The sequence below is a fragment of the Thalassophryne amazonica genome, chromosome 19 (assembly GCF_902500255.1).
Source record: "Thalassophryne amazonica chromosome 19, fThaAma1.1, whole genome shotgun sequence".
Classification (NCBI taxonomy): domain Eukaryota; kingdom Metazoa; phylum Chordata; class Actinopteri; order Batrachoidiformes; family Batrachoididae; genus Thalassophryne; species Thalassophryne amazonica.
The window spans coordinates 30,173,988-30,200,313 of record NC_047121.1 but is presented as its reverse complement, the minus strand read 5'-3'; the positions used below and the strand labels follow the sequence as shown (position 1 = coordinate 30,200,313).

The following is a 26,326-nucleotide window of genomic DNA, read 5'->3' as shown; positions in this document are numbered from 1 at the left end:
GGGCGAGTGAACTGTCCAAAAAATGCCCTCGGACCCCAGAGGGTTGATTATCTTTATACAACAGTATCACTATTGAATGTTTAGAGTTTGTCATTCTAATATATTTTGTTTGTTTATATGCTTTTATTTTGCTATATGCTCTCACTAAGGACCACATTGCAAATAAATGTTTTTATACTTCCTCTGTGTTATTTATATTTGTTATTATATACTGGTATGAATTAAAAAAATGAATCCAATTGACTCCAGAGACAGCTGGAGTCAACAGCTGGACAGTTGCAGATGAAGCATTGATCAAAGGTGTGTAGAACATTCAGATACTTGATTGCTAATGTTTTAATTAATCCTTTAAAGACGTCAGTGTTAATAAGTCCCCTTTAATAATCCCAGTTTTTACAGCGCACCTCCTGCCAAACACCGTGGTTTTATTTTGAAGGTTACCTGTGTTTTTCCGGTACAGTGCACGCTCGCCTCACCTGTTGGCACGCGACCAGTGTGGGCTTGTCCACGCGCGCTTCTTAAACCCGCTCCGCAGGTCGTCCCGCTGAGTCAGTTCTCAGCGTTTCTCCGAGTGTCTGATAGGTGGACTTCAGCCACCATGAGTAAACCCGGCACGCTCAAAGTCAAGAGTTTGTTCAAGCTAAAGTCACCGGACAAGGAGAACAAACAGCGCGGCTCCTTCACGCACGAGCCGCCTGAGAGACCCGGGGACATGCCGGCGTCTCCGCCGACCAGCCCCGGGGAGTACGAGCCAGCGCCCGCTGACGGCTCCCCGATTTCTCCCAAAACCAAAAAGGCTAAACGGCTTCTGTCGTTCAAGCTGAGGCGGAAAAAATCCAAACACAAAGAAGAAGGAAATGTTTTCTCCCTGGAGCCTGATGGAAGCAACTTGAACCGTCACATGTAAGACCACAACATCTGACTGTAATAACACACTTATTACACTCTGTCAAACGTACACATGCACAGGCACCTTACTGTTATAACACACTTTTATTATACTCTGACAGTGGAAAACACACACCTGTACAGATATGACTGTAATAACACACATACTACACTCTGTCAACAACCTGGCAAATCGTGATTCAGCGGCACAAAATATACATTAATCTATTGGTTCATGATATTGTGACGAAAATGAGGCGCTTTTCGTCACAGCAGCACAAATTCATTCTAATTCATTCCGTGATGGCTGCACGAAATTAATAGTGAAGGGGGGAGGGGTTGGGGTGGTTATGGTTAGGGTGGGGGGAAGGAGTAGGATTAGGTTATGGTTAAGGTTAGGGATGGGGGTAGGAGTAGGATTAGTAATAGTGAGTTAAAAAAAACCCTGTCACGAAAATTTTACTCATTTCGTGATGGGAGCATGAAAAAAAAAATACGTGAGACTGGGCTGCTGTCAAACATATACCTGCACAGGCATCTAACTGTAATAGCACACTTTTATTATACTCTGGCAGTGGAATACACACACCTGCACAGGCATCTAACTGTAATAACACAAATATTACACTCTGTCAGTAGAAAACACACCTGCACAGGCATCTGACTGTAATAACACACCTTTATTATGCTCTGGCAGTGGAAAACAAATACCTGCACAGACATGTAACTGTAATAACACAAATATTACACTCTGTCAGTAGAAAACACACCTGCACAGGCATCTGACTGTAATAACACACCTTTATTATACTCTGGCAGTGGAAAACAAATACCTGCACAGACATGTAACTGTAATAACACAAATATTACACTCTGTCAGTAGAAAACACACCTGCACAGGCATCTAACTGTAATAACACACCTTTATTATACTCTGGCAGTGGAAAACACACACCTGCACAGACATGTGACTGTAATAACACAAATATTACACTCTGTCAGTAGAAAACACACCTGCACAGGCATCTGACTGTAATAACACACCTTTATTATACTCTGGCAGTGGAAAACACACACCTGCACAGACATGTGACTGTAATAACACACTTATTACACTGTCAGTGGAAACCACACCTACACAGGCACCTGTCTGTAATAACACACTTATTACCCTCTGTCATGGGAAAACACACCTACAAAGGCATGTGACTGTAATAACACACTTAATACCCTCTGTCAGTGGAAAACACACACCTGCACAAGCACCTGTCTGGAATAACAAGCGCAGTCTCACTTTTTTTATTACAGTTATTACAGTTTGTCAGCAGAAAACGCATACCCGCACAGGCACCTGAATGTAATAACACACATATTACACTCTGGCAGCTGAAAACACACGTGCACAATTACCTGACTGTAATAACACACATATTACACTCTGGCAGCAGAAAACACACACCTGCACAGGCAGGAGTAAGTGATTTTAAAGTGCTACTGTTTGTCTCCAGACTTTTTGCGGAGGCACCTTAGCCATTATTTAAATTAGTGGTTAAATGATTAGTCGATAACAGTGCACCCTGTGTATTCACAGAGCCCATGAGGAGTCCTTCAAGTTACTTATTCTATCAAATCAACTGCCCCTCACAAAAATATACAGAATTTTCTGACATAAAATAGGTAAACGCACTAAATCTTCACATCTAAGAGGGATTCCCCCCCATTTTTGCTGGAAAAAATGGCTTAAATAATTATTATTTTATCAAAATAATTGATGAAATTTCTCCTGATTGAGTATTTGGTTATTCTGTGGGTTGCGTCAATGTCACTTTTGGTTTGCTTCCGCGTCAAGTGCCTCACAGGCGTGAAAACGCACGGCTGGTGTCTTGTTAGGCAGTACAGTGTACATTTGCGAGTGTTATTTGTTGTTGAATTGAAACAGTGGATACAGTGTAAGAAAACTGCATCAAATTAAACTTTGCGCTACTTAAACAATCCGCCCAGGCTTGACTGATTTCACGCCAGCTGGCGTTGTCCCCGGATGTGCAGTCGACAGAATTGGAAAATAAATTCTGCTGCAACTAAACACCAGTTTGTTTGAAAGTGTCTGTAGTGAGCGAAATACTGTCAGATCGAACATCCATCGAAGAGACCCAAAATAAACAAGCTCCCAAAAAATGGCTCAAGTTTTATTCTGGATGTCGGTCTATAATGGAGGTGGCCTTGAACCTAAGACCTACTGTTTCTCTCTACCACAAATCCAAACTGGTAAGTTTAAGTCTGCGGGAAAGATATTTCGATCAACTTTACGATTGCGCAGAAGGATTGCGGTAGGTGCAGTATGGGTAACACTTTGCACGGAACGTCAGATTAACTGGATTAACTGGCACACATCATAGTTATAATGCATAGCTGCATTTACTTGTTCCTCAGTTTGTGTTGATGCCGTACTTTTGAACTCAATCGATGATGAAATTAGATAAGTTTCAGGAAGTTGAGATTTTGTAAATTGCAAATATTTGCATGAAAAATTAAAATGGACTTGCTGGTTTTTAGAGCGGCTTTCCATGTATAGGTACAGACTGGATTTTTGAGGTCAAATCATGCAAATGCAGGATTTTTTTATATTTTCTATCTCTTATTTTGTGGGGGTGATTACATGGGGAGAACATCTCTGCACACAACAAACTTTCCAGACTGGACCCAAATTAATAACAGTGATAATAAATATACTTTTTTGTCCATCGCTCACTGACACCACCCTGGTTTTGTGAGTCCAGCAGCGATTATCGTGCACCAGCTGTTAACAGGGATGTGTTCCACATTGTTCAACCATTCCGACTGGTTGTGTGAAATCTAAAGATGTGTAGTCTTTGGGTTTGTGGAGAGTGAAAGCAAATCACACAACTGGCTTTTCCTTGTTTGTGCCTCAATTGAAGAATGAGTCATTGAAGTGAATGGGGAAAAATAATCAGTCTGCTCTGTATTGTCTTTGAACAGAAACAGAAAGTTAAAATAACAAACTAAGTAAAACAATTTGAGATACAAATGAACGAAGGCCGCAGCTATCAATTATTTTAGTAATCGAGTATTCTATCGATTACTCTGGCAGTTAATCATGTAATCGGATAAAAAGTACTTTTGTGTTTTTAAGCAACATCAATAGTCAGGGTCTCCCTAAGCAATGGCACAATGACGCTGCGCCAAAGTCTTGACATTTTGCTGAAATGGCGATGGGATGTGGATTTCTGTTTTTTGTTTTTCCCCAACGTGTAAAATTTAACCATTTTTGAGTTGTTTTTTTTTTAAAGGTTGGTGGACTGGGTCCCTGCGTAGTGGCTGTACTCTGCGTTGTGTTGTTATGACTCCGCCCATTCGCTCCCCTCGGGATGCAAACTCACGATCCTCGGCATGGAAGTCGTACTCTCTAACCAGAAGGCTAAAACCCAGGGCTCTGGCGTTGTGACCAGAGAATCCTTTTGAGCTGTTGGGAGTGAGGTTTACTAACTACATCTGCACAGTGACACCTGCTGGCCTCCATTACACCTGCGTGATTTTTTTTTTTTTTATCCCTCTTTCTCTGTGATTTTTGTGGCTTTAGAGAGCAATCTAGATTTAGGTGTGTCTGCCTAAGTTTTGTATTGTTTTGGTGTTTCATCCACACGTAAACTGCATTTTGGGTGGCCGAAAACAATAGTATTTGAAAGCGGATCCCATAGTGGTTCAATCTGAAAACGCTGGATTTGACTCTCCGTGTGCACAAGTGATACAGAATGTTTCTAAAAGGATTACATCACAGCGCCACCTGTCTAACCACAGCGTCTCATAATTAATCACTTGATGTTGTTGTTACTACTGTACTTTGTCTGCGGCAGAGCATCTGGTGTACCACAGAGTGACACAGTACACAAGGATGCTCTCGATGGTGTAACGGTAGAAAAACACCGGCATCTTCTCACGTGTTGTTCTTTATTGTGAGAACATGTAGACGCTGCTGTGCCTTCTTCACCGCAGCCGTGGTGTTGTCCGTCCACGTGAGTCTGTCCAATATGAGGGCCCCCAAGAATTTAAAGGGGAGTGGGTCAGTACCACACTTTCTGACGTCAAAGATGAGTTAGACAAACACCTTCACACCTCCAGTCAATTTAAAGTCACCTAACCTGTATGTCTTTGGAAGTGGGAGGACACCCGCCAAAACACGTGCACACATGTGGAGCGAATACAAACTCCACACATTCAGAATGGGTGTTTTAATGAACCACCACTGGCATCACATACAGGATGAACCCAAAACTTTTTACAAAAAGTAATGTTCAATCCAGGGCCTGCTGGTGGTGTTGATTTTTAAGAAGGCGCATCTTCACTTCTTCATTAGGTGTACCTAATAAACTGGCAACTGAGAATATTCGTGCAGCCACAGTAACCTTGTCACATCGTCCTCTCTCTCTCTCTCTCTCTCTCTCTCTCACACACACACACACACACACACACACACACACACACACACACACACACACACACACACACACACACACACACACACACACACACAGTATCACCTGTCATTGGATGACAGTAATTATTCAATAAATGGATTTAAATATTACGTTGTAGCGCCGCTATAATTTTTCAGGCTGCCTTTATTATTACTCTGATGGGCTGCATAAGAGTATTCTGAGTATTGTTGACCCATGGAAATGCTTTAAAATTCATCTTTTGATGAAGCTGTTGAAGTTTGTTGAAGTTGTTCAGCAGCAAAACATCTCAGTTAAAAGCATCGAAGCGGGCTTTAATATTCCAAAGACTTGATGATTACAAAAGCACACAGACAAAATAAGACAAAAGTAGCTGGAAGGTTTACTTGGAAAATAAAGTGCACCTTCCATATTGATTCTGTGTGAGACGGTGTGTGTTTCTGCTGTTGAATTCCCAGATAAGAGCTGCTCAACCTCCTCCTCCGTCCCCCTTCCCCAAAAAACAAATAATTAAAGCTGTGCATCTTTAGAGGACTCAGCTTCCAAGATGCACCCATGAAGGTGTCCACAGAGTGTTGGTGTGGCTCTAGAGAGGACAATTAAAAAAAAGAAAAAGTATTGCATCCAGAATCTTAATAAGCTGCAAGATTTGTTCCCATGCAGGGCTCCAGACTAACTTTTTTTAGGAGCACTGTAGCTTTTTACTGAAGATTTTAGGCATACAGTCAGCAAATCTAGGGGTGCACATCTTAAATCCACCTGTAGGGCTGTAACAAATGATTATTTGGATCATCGATGAATCTGATGGGGTTTCGACAGGATTAATCGATTAGCGGAGAATTTTTAAAAAATGTGCCAGGGAAACAATTTTTCTCTCCTTCCATCACTTTATTTAACAATATAACATTATTTGAAAACTTAAAATACTTGAAAATCAACAAATCGTCAAATGTCCCTTGGCTGTTGAAATATAAAAATAATAAAGAATAAAACAGTTTATAATAAAGAACAAAAATAATTATTTCAAATGGCATTGCTTTATCAAAGTGCTGAGTTGCCATAAAACAACATTGAAACATATAATGTTATAAAATATATGGTGAAAAAAGAGGTATTTTTGTTGCTGCAAATGAGCAATTAGCATAACCAGTTAACCATAAAACCTAAATCAAAAACTGTGACTCATTATATGTGCAACATTCTCTGTATAACTTGTAAACTATGTGGTCATTTCACAATGACACATGTGACTCATGTCTCTTTCTCTAAAATTGTATTGTAGCATTATTAGTTATTATTATTATTATTATTATTATTGTTAATTGTATTGTAGCATTATTAGTTATTATTACTATTATTATTGCTGCTATTATTATTATTAATATATAAATAAAATAAATAAAAAAAAATTATAATTTGTAATACATTTTACTCTTTTACAACAACAAATGCTGAGCCATTAATTATTATACAGAAAACAAATGCACAAACATGCTGAAATGCCAGCAGCTTAATGCTAACTTTAACATTGAAAACACCTTAGACATGCTAATGCATTAGCATCAGCGTTAGCATAAAATACATCTATCAACTGTTTCAGAAGACCATAACAGGTCAGTTTAACATAAAAAAGGTAAATATTCCTCACAAACATATGGTCTTTAGGGTTTAGTGGGGAAAAATTAAGATAAAGCGAAATAAAACAAATGAAACCAACGAAACAGCAGCTTGAAGCACTCCTTCATTGGTTCAAGATTCAAAGAAAAGCTCGGTTGATTATATGGAAGAAACTAAACATTTGCGGTAAAACAAAGTTATTTAGCAACTAATCAATGACTAAATTAGTTGACAACTATTTTAATAATCGATTTTAATCAGTTAACTTGATTAGTTGTTTCAGCTCTATCCACCTGTAATGCAATTATTCACTTCCCCCATTTAAATTGTATTACTGATAAATGCTTTTTAATAAATACAGAAATTACGATATATGGTTTTATTTAAGTTCACAGTGTCACATTTTCACTGAAATGGTGCCTCTGCTTTTTCCTTCTTGACCCCAGTGACTTGTTACTCATTTTCTACTCCCTCCATCCTCATTTTTGAACATGGGGAAGGTGGGAACCCTGTCGGCAGATTATCATGTGCGAGTGGTTGTGACATGTGTAGATGACGTGACCTGCACAGTTTCACTCCCATCAACCCATCTTCTCACAAACACTGGCAGACTCACTCCACGTTTATCAACATGAAAAAAGAAGAAAAAATGCAAATTTGCAGGTCACGCATGCCGAGTGGTTTAAAAAAATACTTGCACTGTCTCAAAAAAATGGTCAAAAAATGCGGCACTTCGGGTGCAGTCTGAAGCTCTGTATGATTAATTTGTGCACATGAGATAAATATTTTGATAATTTTGGAAGTGCATTCGGCCATATCATTGGAAATATCTTTATGCACCTTTCTCTCAGAGCAAACAAACTCAATCAATGTATTTTTGTGTTTGTTATTATTCAGATGAGCTCCCCATAATTATGTCCATAATGTCTGCCTCAGGTTCCTGTGCAAATAATTACATCTTTGAATTATCTAGTGCTCAATAAAATTTGGGTTTGGTACATACTTTGCATGAACCACAGAACCACAGATGGTAGAACCTGGGCAGCAGTGCGCACGGTGCACACAGACAAAATAAGACAAAAGTAGTTGGAAGTTCTAAAGACATACAAGTTCTTAAATGTGAGATGTCTACTCGGCACACATTGCTATGTCTGTATCGTGTTCTGCCTGTCTTCTGATTCTTTAGATAACTGGCTCAGCAGATTTGAGGTTGCAGTCTGTGCAGAGTCTTCAGCAAATGTGGCTCATTTGCACTCGGCTTGTTCTGATCGCTGTGTGACCACAAAGATTGTTTGTCTATGGGAGTGTCCTCTCTGGTGATATTTTAAAATGAGAAAAGGTCACTGCCTACCTGCACACACATATGTCTATATCCATCAGAAATACAGCCTGGTAGCTGTGATATTTGACCAGGCAACACTTTAAGTGCTACCTCAGGTCACAGAGACACTTCAGAAGAGTTCAAACCTACTCGAAATTATAGCTCTTCTGATTTCAAAGGTTTGCTCTTTAAAATTGCACCCTTTATTATTAATTGATTGATCATGCAGCTCTAATTTGATGGCATAAACATAGTAATTAGTTGTCATTTGCCACGTGCTGCCTGAACATAAGTGGCCTGTCCAGCTTATAAGCACACTTCTTCCTTGGTTGGTGGATTTCGGGTAGAAAACCACATGAAGACATTCATGAAGGAAAATAATTCAGGTCCCATGTTTACAAGGGAAAATAATTGTGTTTTATTTTTATTTATTGATTTTATTAAAAAAAATTGCAGGGGGTCTTCTATTTGTCAATTAAAGCCATACGGCCTTTCAAATTTCACAAAATGGACAAAATTTAGTTTCTACCAAAATCAAAGCATTATAATGTTGGTTTATTTTTGTAACATGTTGCAAAATTACAGCTCATTTTAATGAAGAGAGCTTATTTATCTGGGGGATTATTGTCTTTTCCTTCTTACGCTGTCGTGCAGATGAACTGCAGGAGGAACCGCACGTGTCATTGCATCAGGTATTGCTTGATGGTATTACCTGGTTTTAAAAACAGAGTTTGTAGATGTAGAAGTGTTTATTTGTTGTGAACTTTTACAAAATATGTGAGAAATATATTACATTTATACATAAATAAGCTGTTTCAAGGCGTTTCTGCCATCTTGGTTTATTTTGTTCGAGCGAGCAGCAGGCTGATGTCATGCTGCCTTTCTTTGCTACAATTTGCACAAGTTGGGGGAATCCCCTGTGTGATATATGATGTCGCTACCAAATGTAGGTCACGGCGTGTGCTTGCTTGAATTTCTACCCATCAGGGGTCGAAATTCTAAATTGTTTCCAGACAGTGTGACTTTTGATCATATTGGCAATATCATATTATGAATCCCTTATTTAAATGGTAAGGAATAAAATTATAGTGATACAAAAGAAGATTCATTTTTTTTTACTTAAATCTTCAAAACAAAAACCAACGGCCGTACAGCTTTAAGTGTATGAGCAGATCTTTTGGACGCTTCAGTACTGAGACTGACCAGTTTGTTCATTCATATATTTCATCTCAGATTGCTTACTATATAAATCACTGTCTCATGCCAGCGGCAGGTTACAGAACGTCCTAAATCCCATAGTGTGATCCACCTCTTTCCCAGTGTGTGCACTGCGATCATGCAGCCATCAGCAGGATATACACTTACACAGTAATAAATGAATTGATTGATGAACTAATTTGCATTGGAGTTTTGGAAGTTCCCTCTGGGGCTCTGGCTCAGCCACACGTAGGGAAGCAGAGTGCCTTCTAGACTGTTTTTCCACAAGATGACAGACCCAAAAGAAACATTGCAGTGTCTGTTGAAATGTCGGTTTTCCCTTTGGCAATATTTGAAAGCCAGTCAGTGTGTCATCCAGCTCTGGCTGAGCTAGTTTAGTCATGTTTTGCCATTGTTGATAAGTTTAGAAAATGTAGAGTGAGGTAAAGAGAGAGAGAGAGAGAGAGCAGCGCAACACGAGATGCAGTGCTACGTCTTTTCCTCTGCGCTTCAAATATTAGGTTGCACACTTCATGCTTTTTGTTACTGGGAAGATGCAGGAAGGGGGATGATTAATAAAGGCTGATTCTATTCTGGTGCCCTTGGGCAAGCCACTTGACCCACACCTATTCAGTGCATGTTGGTGCATGCAGCCTGCAGCCTGTCAGTGGGAATGTGGAAAAGTGAGCAACTAAAGCAATAAATATCCATGCTGACTCATTTTTCCGAGAGAAATGAAAGACAAATAAGAAACGGTTGAACCTCAAATGGTCGCAGTAATGACAGAGACATTTCCAGCACTTTATTTATAGCAGACAGAGTTCCACTTCTCATTGAAAGCTTTCTTCAGATTTCGTAGTGTCTTGCCTGTAGATTGGGTTTGTGTGATTGGGCCTGTGAAAGATGTCAGATGTTGTTGTCAGGTTGGCCTGAGTGGACCTGTGCCACAGTGAGTGGGGGACAAATGCTGGGTATAATAACATTTGAATGCCGAAATGAAAAACCTGCTGGACAGGTGTGACTGTTCAATCCAATTAGCTGCACTTCAGTCACGCGTTGCTCTGACACAATATGACTAACACACCTGACTGAGCTGGGACGGTGTTGTTTACACACACACACACACACGCACACACACACACACACACACACACACGCGCGCGCGTGTGCAGTGATGATGTACACTTATTGGCACATTCTTTGCCACATTGCAGTTCTCAATTTTGAGATTAATTGTTCATTTGGTCAGCAGGGAGTGCCACAGAACTTGTTGTCACCTAACGTTGTATCAATAGTGAAAGTAAAAGCAGTACTGATTGTGACCAACACTTCAGTACATGAAGTGAAAAATCTTCAGATGTCTGAGTTGCTCTGAGACGTCTGTTGTTAACATTGAAGATCCTCATAAAAAACAATGCAGGCATCTTTCTGTTCAACTCTGCATTAAGAATTAGTTAAAGGATATCTGATGTGGATGATTCTTGTTTGGCTGATACCTGAAAAAAGCTATGGCTAGGTGTTGGTGAGGACCTTTCGATACCAGGGCTCTATACCATATTTTCTGGAGTATAAGTTATTTCACTAGTTTCACTAGCAATTTATATACCTAAAGTTCACAAGTTTGTTATTAATAATAGTAATTATAATCACTATTTATATAGAACTTTATAGAATCAAAGCAGTGAACAAAATAAGCTCTAATAATAAAAGAATAAACATTAATAACAAAAATACACTACAACAATGCACAAAAATCCCAAATTAAAGAGCTCATAACACAGAAAAAGGTGTTATTTATAGTCCGGTGTGACTTATATGCTAAATGGGCTGCATTTATATGGCACTTTTCCCATCTGCATCAGAAGCTCAAACCGCTTTACAATGATGCCTCACACTCACCCAGACATACTCACACACTGATGTCAGGGCGCTGCCATGCAAGGCGCTCACTACACACTGGGATTAACTAGGAGATTAAGGGCCTTGCCCAAGGGCCCTTAGTGATTTTCCAGTCTGCCTGGATTTTGATCCGAGGAGCCTCTGGTCTGAAGCCCAACGCTGAACCACTAGACCATCACCTCCCACCTACATATTGTTTTTTTTTCTTGTTCAAGAGGCATTTTTTGACAGGTGCGACTTATACTCCGGTGCAATTTATACTCCGCAAATACAGCATGTTTTAGCTGTGCTAACACAGCCAGAGGACATGTGCAAACTTTGAAAGAAAAGCAAAGTGTAAATATATTTGTAAACCTCACCATGTCTGATGTGGTGCTGTTGCTTGCTGTGTCGTCACTACACTGTGAGACACAGAGAGACGACACAAACTGTTTTTCAACTTTTAGCTGTTGCAGCAAACAACGGACTGATGGCTCGCCACATTGCTGATGTATTGAAAATACAGGGACAGGATTACCGGTACGCACACCGAACATCTTATAGCACTACCTCGGTAATACCGTGATACGGTGTAGACCCTGACTCGATACAGATTGTATCACAATACATGGGCCATAATGGGATTGTATTTTAATGTATACCACGTATTTTACTTCACAAGTAAGTTGTCCACAAGAGCAGGGGCACAACTGTAAGGTCATTTTTGGCTGTCAGCTCATCTTATTTTCACCAAAAGTTAACTTTCCAAATATATAAACAGTTGAGACCTTGCTGCACATTTGAGCAGCTTTTTTCACCACCTAGCAGGCAGTGCAAGGATTTCAGGGCTTCTGTACATGCATCCTTCTTGAAATACAAAATTCAGTAAAATGGGCATTTACAAATGTTAGAAATGCATGATATTTTGGCAGGCAGATCTTGGACCTTCCGGTATGGATGTACTAAAATTCTGATTGAGAGTTTCATGGGTCTCGAGTTTTAGGATGCGGAAGGTTCTGCCACAGGAATGGCCCAACGGCAATTTTCTTGACAAACACAACTTACAGTTATGAAAACACCAATATTGACAACACATTATAGTGATAACAGAGTGATTCAGAACAGTTTCAATTTAAATGCCTCTTCTACTTTATTAGAACAGTATTTGCATTGCACAGAGCTGTTAACCCTTTGGGGCTGACGCCGTCATATACGACGGCTGAGACCAAGTTTGACTAAATTCTAAATAACTTTTTAATGATATGAGATTGAAACTTACTTTTTTTGCTGAAAAGTTAACTCCGTGGACTTTCGAGCCATCCATCCACCATCTTTGTACTCCTCATAGAAGCTGTGTGATGACATGCACAATGTGAGTGTCCAATTGGAATTGGTTCATCGTCACATGGTTTTACAAAATCCAATCGTAGTGCAGATTTACCTCACATGATAAACCAAAGATTGTTTTTAGCAGTAATGTGTTACTAGTTGGTCCGTTTGAACAGCCCCCTGGCTGCTGGCTCCAATGCGCCCTGCGCAATTACGCACAGTGATCAGTGAAAGTCATCAGAGGGAACAGACGGAGGGCCTCTCACACAATCTCACGTGTTCAAACACAGAGTGTGTGAGTTTCAGAGATGTTCCACTAGTCATTGCCTGTGAATGTTATTGAATAAGCCTGTGGCAAGCTCTCTTGCTCCAGCATAAAACACCGTTTACCATATCAATGGAGCAAGGGGGGAGGGGACGCTCCTAGGAGCCAAAGTGGGCCAAAGTGTGAAAGCTGCTTTCAGAGCAGGACAGAACACTCCAAAACACAGTAGAAGTAGAAGTTTGTGACGTGACCTTTGTGTGAATGCAGACAGATATTGCTTTGAGATGAAGACAAACAAAATGCATAGACCATTTTGTATATATTGTTCAAAATGTGCATTTGTGTTTATTGTTAGAACCTTTTTGTTGTACAGTCTTTTACACAAGACCCCGAATTACCTTTATAAAGTGTCAAAACAGTTGTTTATTATAGTTTGCTGTGTGTTTTGAATAAATATGTGTGGAAAATTATTTTCCGCTTTACTTTTCCTTTCTTATTTCTGATTGTAAACTTTTATTACACTTATAAAACACCACTATAGCATATATATTCTGAAAGTACAGGGGAGACATAAAACTTGATTGTGGGATGCAGGGAGAGTTGTTAACAGCAATAATAAAGCATTTGTGCCAGGCGAGTGAACTGTCCAATGAGTGCAAGGAACAGTGCGGTTAGTCTATAATTAAATGTTTCCATGCACAGTGTCACATCGCCGTGATTTAATATTGGGGAGCTGAGTGCCTTGTATGGGAGCACCCTCACATCAGGGTGAATGTGAGGCATTAGTGTGCAAAAGCGCTTTGAGCGTCTGATGCTGACGGAAAAGCATGATATAAATGCAGTCCATTTACCATTTCTATGAGATTCTGACCATATGATAATGTGAAGCAAAAATATCAAGGATACGGCAACTGCCAGTCAGAGTAAAGAAAGACAGCGTGACGTCAGCTGGCTGCTCGCTTAAACAAAATGAACCAAGATAGTGGAAAACTGTCCGAAACAGCTTATTTCTGTATAAATCTAATATGTTTCTCAGAAATTTGGTAAAAGTTAGCGAGAAATAAACTCTTCTAAATCTAAAGAAACCTTGTTTTGGAACCAGATAACACCTCTGAAGTGATTTACAAGATATTTTACAGATATCAGCGTGCACGCCCGGGGAACGCACCTTAAGCAAGTGGGTCAGGTCAGAGGTCATCTCAAAACCTCAGGTATGCACACGCGTGCTTCCTCCTGCAGTCCATCTGCATGACGGCGTTAGAAGGAAACATCAATTTTCTCCATGGCGTCATTAAAATGAGCTGTAATTTTGTAACATGTTACAAAGATAAACTGACATTATAATACTTGGATTTCAGTAGAAACTAAATATTGTCAGCTTTGTGAAATTTGAAAAACCGTACAGATTTAATAAAGTTTCCAACTATGAGAATTTTGGTGGGGTTTCAAGCATTGCTATTCAGGACAATGATGATCTGTTGAGGAAGTTTGTGTAGGTCTGAGTAAACCCTCACACCTGAACAATTCAAACAAATGTTCAACCACTTTTTTCCCTGTGATTTAAAAAAAAAGGATCAGATCAATCTCAATTGAGACCGATTTTGTCTTGTTGAAATGAAGGAGGTGCAGAGGTCATAATGGGTTAAAATTCCTATGCCTGTAATTTTATGGAAATTGACCCACGTTGCACTCATAAACTGTTCTGCTGAGTGGGCAGTAAAGTACAGCCTGTACAAATTTACTGCGAAGACTAGAGAAGTGGAGGAGATTGAGATCACAGACTGGTGTGATGATTCATATTTGTGTAACCAAGAGCAAAGTGTGTGGTCTCCCAAAAGAACTTAATCTTGTAGACAAGATGCCCCCGTAACACACATCTCCAGAAAGTGCAGATTCCTGCTGTCTCAATACACAGATATTGTTCATGTGAAGGAATACTGTGAGAAAATGCACAAGTTATGTTTTGTGAAAAACACATGGTTCCATAGCAGTCATAGTGAATTTGATTACACTATGAAGTATGAATGCGATGGTTTATATTATAACCTGTGGTACGTTGTGTACAATATACATTTCAAATATCCCAGTTTTCATCAAGCTGATGTGTGGGTGTGTATACTTTGCCTTGCAAAGGAAACATCCTAAAGATTAACCTATTTTATTATGTTATTTGTGAAATACTGTAAACCAGCAGGTTTTTTTTTTTTTAAACAGGCATCTCATTACCCCCTCATTACTCCTCATTAGTGAAAATGTTGGATTTATGGATACATTCACTTATTTCAGTAGTGATATTGTGATTGGGAGACAACGTGGAAGGTCTTGGAAAGTAATAAGGTCATTAGACCAAGATGTTTTTGCAGGAAAATAAAGATCTAAGTGTTTGGGATGCTGGTGCTTCTTGTCTTACTGTATGGTTGTGAATGATGTCCAGTGCCCTGAGGTGACAACTCAATTTCTTTGGAGGATCCTTGGGTACTGCTAGAGTGACTTTGTGTTAAATGAACATTTACTTAGGGAGACTCAGATGAGGAGTATTACCTGTATTATGTGTCGCGTTTCTCTGGATATGATCCAGCACACAGGTGTCTCAGGACCCCACTGCCTGAAGAAGACCAAGGGGACGCCAACATTTTAACATTGCTGTGGCTGACGGATGATGTAGTGGTTGTTTGAATAGGTTGTTGCCATCCAAGACCCAAGGTGGTTATGTAGTGTAGTAAATTCCAACTGTATGGTAGCAAATAGTACTACAAATGTATACTAGAAGAGTGGACAATTAGCCTTGGTGGAAGTCTTCCCTTTCCATCCCAGTCTCATGCTTTTTTTTCGTGCTCCCATCACGAAATGAGTCACATTTTTGTAACAGGGTCTTTTTGTTTTGTTTTACTATTTCTAAACCCTCTCCCTTTGACCACAAATTATCTTCGTATGCAATTATTGGTGCCTTAGAATTGGAATGTATTATAGCAGAAATACCTTACTGAATTTTCATGGACGGCAGCACACAACATGAGATTGTCCATGTCAGTCGGGTTCTCACCCAGTGGAGATGATCCATTTGGACTACACCAGGGGTGCAGCCAGGAGTATGTAGAAGCCAAGACCTGTTGCCCAAAGTAAGCAGTGGATGTCATTCTTGCCATTGTATAAATTCTTCTGATGTTTTGCTCAGCAAAAGCTCACAAATCTTTGATATTTTTGTTGGTGTCTTTGTGTAGATCACCTTTTGTTTTTACCCTCAGATGTTTGTATTCGTCTGTTTTTCTCCATCCCTGCTCCTGGAGGGTTAGGGCACATGTTCTGCATATTTTCCATTCTACCTGATCTCGTCACATCTTGTCAATTAACATTGTTGTTTCCCAGTCCTTGATTGGCTGAGCACACCTGACTGAGTTAATTCACTGCGGGGGGAGTAGAGAGTTGTAAAACATACCAGGTAGCTGCCCTCCAGGAGCAGGGTGAGAGACGCCTGGAATAGGACAATTACCGTCTCAGCATAGACTGTATATGCAATGGACAAATCCTCTGTGATGTCACTCATATGTTTTTGAAGTTCAGATTTGTTTTCAATGTTGCTGTCTTGGCAGTGTCTGACTCTCCCAGACCCCAGTGCTCCAACCCATAAATGGATAACAGGCATGGGCAAGGCCGGTGTGACCGGGGAAGGATGACTGAAACCTGTTCCTACCTATCTCAAAGTTACTTAGCTAGCTAAGTTTAACAAGCTTGTTAACACACTGAATAATGCATATTTTTGCAGACTGAAAAGTGGTTCTTATGACATGTGGCTTGGGTGCAGGTATTAAAAACTCTGACCAACATATAGCTTCAGTGACTGTGGCATTATCAGTGTAGCTAAAGCTACCTAGCTGTGCAGTTAATTAGTGCTAACAGTGCTAGCATTTGGAGTCCTGGTGTTGCCTGTTTTGCTGTATTGTTGTGAGATTTGGACGCTACCCATTGACCTAAGGTAACGAGTCCGACTGGCTGTCTTTGGTACTAGGTGTCTTCAAAGGGTTCTTGGGTAGTGCCTGAATGACTTTGTATCAAATGAGCAGTTACTAAAAGAGACTAGGATGAGTATCACTTGCATTGTGAGGGAGCATCAGCTACGACATTTTGGCCATGTGGCGTGTTTCTATGTGCATAATCCAACACGCAGGTGCCTGAGTGTTGAGGACCCCAGTAGGTGGAGAAGGCCAAGGGGGTGTCCACGTTTCCCACTTAGAGATATGGGAATGAACCACTTGTCTGCCTGGGTGGTTGCCATCTAGACCAAGGCGGCTCCGTGGTGTTGTGGACGTGGCAAAGCGCAGTACCAGCATATGCTCCCAGACTTGACTAGACTCGTCCTAACACATGATTTATATACTAAATCATCATACTAAAATTTCACTTAGTGAAAATACGGCAGTGCAGACTTCTTAGATGGTTGATGAGTATGATTAAATGCACAGCAAACCATATTATGTCAGTTATTTGGAATAAAATGCTCAGAAAGGACAAAAACAGCTAAGTCCACAACTAGCAATTTACTAGAGCTCTCTACTAATGCCTAGACCTGACACGCTAGTTGTCACTCAAAGTGACCACACTTGTAATTATCTATAACTTTGTAGTCGCCAAGAACTTGGGAACTGACCTTAGAGATTAAAACCTGTACCAGGCTGTAAACACATTTATTTCTACTCATAAATTGGACATAAAAGGTGCTTTTCAGTGGGTCTTTGAGGATTCACTGGCTTTTGGAGCCAGCCTTAGATGAAATGGGCATTACATGGGTTTTTTTATTGGGAGCTGGAACATTAAAGTCCATTTTATTTCTAATCCTGCTGATTAGGACAGTCCTCGCCAGCCTTGCTCCTGGAGGGCAGGTCACCTCTCCTGCATATTTTCCCTGCTTACCTGCTGTAGTCACACCTGGTCAATTAACATTGGTGTTTCCCAGCTCTTGACTGGCTGAGCACACCTGACTGAGTGAATTAGTTGTGGTTGGAGTAGGGAGAGTTGTAATACAACCCCTGGCAATAATTATGGAATCACCGACCTCGGAGGATGTTCATTCAGTTGTTTAATTTTGTAGAAAAAAAGCAGATCACAGACATGACACAAAACTAAAGTCATTTCAAATGGCAACTTTCTGGCTTTAAGAAACACTATAAGAAATCAGGAAAAAAAATTGTGGCAGTCAGTAACGGTTACTTTTTAGACCAAGCAGAGGGAAAAAAATATGGACTCACTCAATTCTGAGGAAAAAATTATGGAATCACCCTGTAAATTTTCATCCCCAAAACTAACACCTGCATCAGATCAGATCTGCTCGTTAATCTGCATCTAAAAAGGAGTGATCACACCTTGGAGAGCTGTTGCACCAAGTGGACTGACATGAATCATGTCAATTGAAACAAAGGAGATGATTATCAAACTCTTAAAAGAGGGTAAATCATCACGCAATGTTGCAAAAGATGTTGGTTGTTCACAGTCAGCTGTGTCTAAACTCTGGACCAAATACAAACAACATGGGAAGGTTGTTAAAGGCAAACATACTGGTAGACCAAGGAAGACATCAAAGCGTCAAGACAGAATACTTAAAGCAATATGTCTCAAAAATCGAAAATGCACCACAAAACAAATGAGGAACGAATGGGAGGAAACTGGAGTCAACGTCTGTGACCGAACTGTAAGAAACCGCCTAAAGGAAATGGGATTTACATACAGAAAAGCTAAACAAAAGCCATCATTAACACCTAAACAGAAAAAAACAAGGTTACAGTGGGCTAAGGAAAAGCAATCGTGGACTGTGGATGACTGGATGAAAGTCATATTCAGTGATGAATCTCAAATCTGCATTGGGCAAGGTGATGATGCTGGAACTTTTGTTTGGTGCCGTTCCAATGAGATTTATAAAGATGACTGCCTGAAGAGAACATGTAAATTTCCACAGTCATTGATGATATGGGGCTGCATGTCAGGTAAAGGCACTGGGGAGATGGCTGTCATTACATCATCAATAAATGCACAAGTTTACGTTGATATTTTGGACACTTTTCTTATCCCATCAATTGAAAGTATGTTTGGGGATGATGAAATCATTTTTCAAGATGATAATGCATCTTGCCATAGAGCAAAAACTGTGAAAACATTCCTTGCAAAAAGACACATAGGGTCAATGTCATGGCCTGCAAATAGTCCGGATCTTAATCCAATTGAAAATCTTTGGTGGAAGTTGAAGAAAATGGTCCATGACAAGGCTCCAACCTGCAAAGCTGATCTGGCAACAGCAATCAGAGAAAGTTGGAGCCAGATTGATGAAGAGTAGGGATGGGTATCGAGAACCGATTCCTTTCGGGTATCGTTAAGAAATGATTCGATCCACCGGCATCAATAAGCTTTGTGCTTAACGATTCTGTTATCGTTCCTTCAGAGTAGCCGTTGTTTTGGCGGTGTTTGTCAGGAAAATGATCATTTCTCTACATTGATTACAGACCCTGCAGCGGGTCCTTAATCAACTTTTCTGCAGCGCGGCTTTGCTTTGAACCTTGAACCAATTGAAGCGTGGTTCGCAGATTGAAGCAATGCTTCGGTCGATTGCTTCGTTTATTTCTTTCTTTCGCTTAATTTTCCCTCGCTAAAACCTTAAAGAGCATATGTCTGTGAGTATTATTTACCTTTTCTATGTTAAACCGACCTGTTATGGTCTTCTGAAACAGTTGATAGATGTATTTTATAACTTAAAAACGGGAGCGATGCTAACGCGTTAGCATGTCTATGGCATTTTCAATGTTAAAAGTTAGCATTTAGCAATTGCAGCTGTCATCACGTTCGGGTGCATTTGTTTTCAAATTGTAATATTCCTTAAATTTATTTTTGCTTATATATTAATAATCTAATGATTATTATATACAATTTTAGAGAAGGAGACAGAAAGAACCTGAATAGAAACACAACAGAAAATATATAATAGCAACTAACATAAATAAATAAATACATACAGAAGTAAATGTTTCCTGACAGTTTAATGACAGTTTGTTTGGGTCAAACCATATTTTCAGTTTGTTAATTTCTTCAGTGATTTCCTGTTGGGAAAGTGTAGTGACACGGACCCACAACAGGGGGCGTAAATGAACGGACAATGGAAGAAGTCAAATTATAACACTTTACTGGTGTGAATGTCACAACCAAACACAGCAGAATCAGAATGTGCAACAGTCAATTAATAAAGGTGTCGTGTGGGCAGGCTCGACGATAGGAGACGCCCGTCTGGAAACGAACCGGAACCACACGATTTCCACCGCCACCTGAACCCGAGGAATACTGGAGCCGCCAAGTCCCGGAGTCCCCGGGTGGCCACCTCTCCGGCGTGTCGGATCTGGTACTGCTGGCAGAAAGCAAAAGACAGTCAAAGGGTGGGTGTGTGAACACCCAGTAACAATGGTGGGAATGCCACCTCCACCTCTCACTCAACACGTTGCAGTGGTCTCAGAGGAAAAGGAGCGCCGTCATGCACAGCCTCCACAAAAACGACCGGTTCTCCTGCAAACACTCACAATCACAGATTTATAAATCTCACAAAAAAAAAGGCTGAGAGTAGTACTTCCAGATGAAGATGATATCTCGGCAGTTTGGTGGAGGTGTCTTCCTGCTTTTATACCAGATGTATAGATTAGTGACAGCTGTCACAGATGATGGGTGACAGCTGTCACAGATGATGGGTGACAGCTGTCACCACGGCTTGTTCCTGAGGCGGCAGCGTCCTCTCGTGCCTGAAGCCCGCACTTCAGGCAGGGCGCCTTCTGGTGGTGGGCCAGCAGTACCTCCTCTTCTGGTGGCCCACACAACATTTCCTCCAGAACTATCTGCCAAACTGCTGCATCCTAGTAAGAGCAGAATACTACTGGAATGAATTTGAATAAGGAAAGTTGTATTTTTTTTTCTCACCTAAATGGATTCAGCACTCACTCCAGTTTATCGCCTGGAATAGTCCCAGATTGCATTTCAGAGCTTCTAGAATTCAAACATTTTCGTGCAGGTGGTGTTGGGGGTAATTTTGGGTTTCAGCTTTTTTTGTTTTTCACCACTTTCGTCCCTGAATATGAGTCGTGATTCACTTTTGTGCGGATTAAAGTTACTAACTGGGACTCCTGTCTTGTTGCGAGAAAGAAACGAGAATCGTCCTCTGTTCTGTTCACACAGCTCCAAACGTTGCGCGCTGACAAGTCAAGATAGAACGATAGAATTCAGTCTGAATAACTTCAAAGCGAAACACAGTTTTGTTTATTTTTATTTATGTCAAGAGATCAAGGATACAGTGACTGATTTCATATTTATTTACTTTAAGACTCAAAGAAATACATAGAAAACCTGTAAAGCCTACTTTTAGTACAAAATTCACGAGGTATCGATAAGGGAATCGATAAGGAATTGGGTCGATAAGCAAAATTGATAATGGCATCAATATCGATAAAACCTTATCAATACCCATCCCTAATGAAGAGTACTGTTTGTCACTCATTAAGTCCATGCCTCAGAGACTGCAAGCTGTTATAAAAGCCAGAGGTGGTGCAACAAAATACTAGTGATGTGTTGGAGCGTTCTTTTGTTTTTCATGAATCCATAATTTTTTCCTCAGAATTGAGTGATTCCATATTTTTTTCCCTCTGCTTGGTCTAAAAAAGTAACCGTTACTGACTGCCACAATTTTTTACCTGATTTCGTATAGTGTTTCTTAAAGCAAGAAAGTTGCCATTTGAAATGACTTTAGTTTTGTGTCATGTCTGTGATCTGCTTTTTTTCTACAAAATTAAACAACTGAATGAACATCCTCCAAGGCCGGTGATTCCATAATTTTTGCCAGGGGTTGTACATGCTCTCCAGGAAATTGAGGAACTGCGGTTTTAGGCACTTCCGCGTGTTTACTGTTTTTCTGCAAGTGTGAAAGTGCTGTAAAGTGGTAGAGCAACAGGTGAGGTCTCAGATGCAGCAGGTGGGTGAGGTGTGATCAGCAGGTTACTGAATGTGCAGTCACACACTGCACTACACTGTTGGCAAGTTTCTGGGAAAACCTGGAGAGCACAGGGAAAAATAGATAAACAAGAGAAAATAACTGACTTACTAATGAGACTCAGAGATAGTGTGTAACACACAATAAGATGGAACAAGCTGCCAAAGGTGGACTGACAACAGGGATAAATACAGCATGTTCCATGCAGTATGCAAAAATACTGCATGGAATATATATTTCACATTTGGAATGTAATATTTCACATTTGAGAAATATTCTGGAATATAATTATGTGACTGTGCAAGACTTCCAGAATGCCCAAAGCCATGGTGCAGAAGTGGAAATACTGTTCAAATTCCAAACTTTGCATTTCAGAAAATGCAAACCATCACCCTTTTCCTAATCCTAGTCCTAATACTAAAGTAGTTTGCAAGGTTGTTAGACATCTGAGACATCGGGGTTTGAGCCTCATTCTGACACTGGGATCACATAGTGTCCTTCGCAAATAGTCAGTTTTGGAACTGCAAAATCTTCCAGGTTTGTCTACTTTGGTGTAATGCACAGAACACATGTAGTGCTTGATAACAGTCACGAAGCCCAGGTGTGCAAGTTGTCACAGGTGTCCTTAATCAATCACTCCAACTGTCAGAACACAGTGAGGAAAAAGAACAGGGGAATTCTGAAGAATGAGCTGACTGTGTGTCAGTTTACATTCCAACCAGCCACCTCAGCAGGTGATGAGTGGTGCTCCTCTGAGAAATATGGCTGTGACGTGGTGAGGCTGCCCCTCGTAGACGGGTTTACGGGAAACTTATCGTGCCAAAACTGTGAGGGTGGGAGAGGTGGATTGAACCGGGTTTGACCACGATTTGCCAAGATCTGAACACAGATGTGCCTAGAATTCAGCTGGCTTGGGGATCATGACATCCGACTTTGTCACCGTATTTGTGCGCCCACAGCGTCCTCTTCACTGCTGCAGACATCAGTGTGGCTGCAGTGGTGATGACAGCAAACAAACTTCTTCCTCTGCGGTGCCTTCTTGGCAAGACAATTCACCGGGTGCTTTCCCTTCCACGTGTCTCACACACACCTGCACTCCCACATCCAAATCCACGCACGCACGCACACACACACACACACACACACACACACACACACACACACACACACACACACACACACACACACACACACACACACATCTATTTTAAGAAATCAATTTTTTTTAAATTGATTTTAAAAAAGTTTGAACATTAGAATCATGAAGAATAATGATTCTGATGTAAATCAATTGGGTTTTTTTCCCCCAACACCTCTAATTCCCACCAATTTTTGGTGAAGATCCTTTGATTCACTTTTTAGTTATCTTGTTCACACTCACACACATACATGACTGATTACAGCACCCCCTGTGGACAGGGTAAAAGTGACTTGCAGTCCTAACCACGATCAGCTAACTCAGTAAGATTAACTGTCTGTGCCAGAGTTGTTTGGTGCCCATTTTAGTTAAGGTCCCTTGACACTTGCACAAATTGGATCCCCGCATTGGTGTACCAGTGAGTAAACTCACCATAAACTGTTGTAAACTGTGTTTGAACTGTGTGCGGCTGCTTGCCAGTGCTCACATTAATTGGCACACATTAATTTCATGAACCAGTCATGAACATTGCGCAAAACCATTTGAAAACACTGTGTGTCACTGTGTCTCACTGCCCGTCAATGCCCGTCAGTGCCCACAGGGCATCTGAACGATTATCATGAGATGTTACATCTATAATAAACATAATTTTACAGATACATTACCTAACTCATAAGAAAGGAAAAAATACAACTAAACTAACTAAAAAGTTACTTGCACAACCAAAAGTCACTTTCACACCTGGCCCACTTTGAGTTGCTTCCTGTTGCGTCATGACGACGCAGGAATTTCTGCGTCATGTGCGCGCAGCAGGGGGCAGAGAGGAGGTGAGGACGCAGCCTGCAGGTTCTCTGCACAGAGAAGTCAGAGTGCACAGTTTGGCTGCAGCCAGACTGTGCACTCTGACTTCTCTTATAGTTTATATTTGTTCTTGTGCTGAGCTGCAGGTCTGCGCTCTGAGTTCTATTATAGTTTATTTTTCCTCCTGTGACCGCGAGATGCGCCTGCGCGCGAACGAACCGTCTGTGAGTAAATGTGATGTCTGGAGTTATACTTCATGTGGATATGTCCTGTCTCTGGCAATCAGTCTGTGAGCAGGACTTATGTCCTTCTTTTTAATACAGCGATGAAAAAGTTGGAGCGGAGAGCAAGGAACTAACTGCCTGCAGTTTTTTTTTCATGTGTGCGCGCGAACGAATCGTCACAGCAACTTGCTCTGTGTGTGAGAGTCATAAAACACAGGGAAGACGAAGACAACACACTGGAAATTGTTTTTTCCTTATTTATTCCTTTATTGGTTCATTCTACTGGTGCTTATAGTTGATAAAACTTGGATAAAGTTATTTGCACCAGTGCAAGTGCAGTATAAAATTACGTGCACTGCTCGTATAATACGTGCACAAATTAGCACATGCATGTACTATTTCGAGCCCTGCACGTTCTGAGAGCAAATGCGTCATACGAAATGATTATTTTATATAGCGTGCCATCAAGCGGAACAAAGCGGGACGCATTGGCATGACGAATTGCGCGGCAGTGCAGGGATCAAATTCGTGCATGTGTAAAAGTGCCTTAACTTGTACTGGGTCTGTTTTGTAGTTACATATTAACTTGATGTCATTAACAAGTAAGTGGCATGCTGTCAAGTGAAATGCAGTTACTCCGTTCAGGAGTGTCCCACTGTGTGTTTTTGTGTGAAGCACAGTGTGTTTAACAAAGGACGGGAGAGGCAGGAGTTGCAGAGCGCATCCTGCTGTGCACACTCCAGTTTGCGGTTCAGTCTCCGCACAAATGCACTTAGCCACTGAAGCGACACTTCGTAAAAGCTGAAACAACACGGTTTGATTCACTCCTGATTGGCCGTAACAGGCTTTTAGCGTTTTTGTGGGACTCCCTGGTTGTCTGAATTAGGAAAAGAAGAGCCACAGTTAGCCTTGTCCTATCGATTAACGCTGAATGAGGCTTTCTTCGGTGTTGTGGATGAATTGTGGCATTACAGAAGTCACTCGGGAAGGAAGAAGCTGCAGGTGAAGTGATGATAGCAAGACGCCATGTGCTGTAAGGGAAGGTTGTGAAAGAAAACAAATTCACTCGTGAAGGATCTTGCTCCAGGGAATAAATTGCGAAATGTAGTGTTTTAAATTTTAACTGTCAAGTAGGATTTTACCAGCTGAATATGTAGAGGTTGTCAGCTTTATGACTTATTAAATGTTTGACAGCTGTGGAATGCTGTAAGATCCTCTTTCTTTACACAGTACATCAGTTCGACCTTCTTGACGCTATAACTATAAAGATGAACAGCAAATATACAGGAGGAATCTGTCGTCCACCAGGTAGAAGTCCTATGAACCTCAGTAGCACAAAGCAAGTCAGAATGGATTGGACAGATGACAGCGACAGCACTTTGTTCATTAATAGTTCCTGCAGTACTTCAGACTGCAACACGCCCATGCAACATTTTCTATTGTCAGTAATGCTTTCTGCATCACTGCAGTAAGTTGAAGTTGCTTTGTATTGATGGATGAACAACAGAAGACCAAATGTGGCACAAAGTAATAACACATACGATGGCAGAAGAGTTCACCCAATTTCTGTCGTTTCCTTTTGCCACCGCAGCTACAGAGAATTTTGTTCATATGTTTCTCTGTAACTGTGAAAATGCTTGTCTGTCCACAGAGTTCTACTTCTATGAAGAATTCCAGGGACAGGGGAGACCGTTTGTGATTTTATTTTTGCTATTTTGAGAGGTCCCAGGACAGTGGTGGCCTTCTATTCTCCTTCTATTTCACTTATTTAAAATAAAAAAGGCTGTTTCTTGTTTAGACTGTCATGAAAATGTATGGAATTGTAATTTTACAGCATATACGAGGGTAGGCTGAAAAGTTCTAAGGCTCCCCATGAAGGAGTAATGCATTAACTGCATTATAGTGAGCCTTAGAACTTTTCAGCCTACCCTCGTATGTCACACTGGACTACAAGTCCTAGGACAGTGGTGTCCAAAGTATGCCCAGAAAGGGACAAGAGGGTGCAAGTTTTCTTTGCAGCCACTGACTCCAACAGGTGATTTCACTGATTAACATCACTTTGAGCAGGTGGGATGAGTTCATCAGTGGAATCACCTGTTGGAGTCAGTGGCTGCAAAGAAAACTTGCACCCTCTTGTCCCTTTCTGGGCATACTTTGGACACCACTGTCCTAGGACTTGTAGTCCAGTGTGA

General features: G+C 40.7%; 1 protein-coding gene across 1 annotated transcript in view; it reads left to right on the top strand.

The window, feature by feature from the left end:
• The first annotated feature begins 566 nt into the window (after positions 1-566).
• Positions 567-26,326, top strand: part of LOC117501189 (titin homolog) — a 148,121-nt gene continuing 122,361 nt past the window's right edge. The window contains exon 1 of the mRNA XM_034160037.1: positions 567-903. Within this exon, the coding sequence (XP_034015928.1) occupies positions 599-903 (305 nt within the window). The 5' untranslated portion in view covers positions 567-598. The remainder of the gene's footprint in view (positions 904-26,326) is intronic.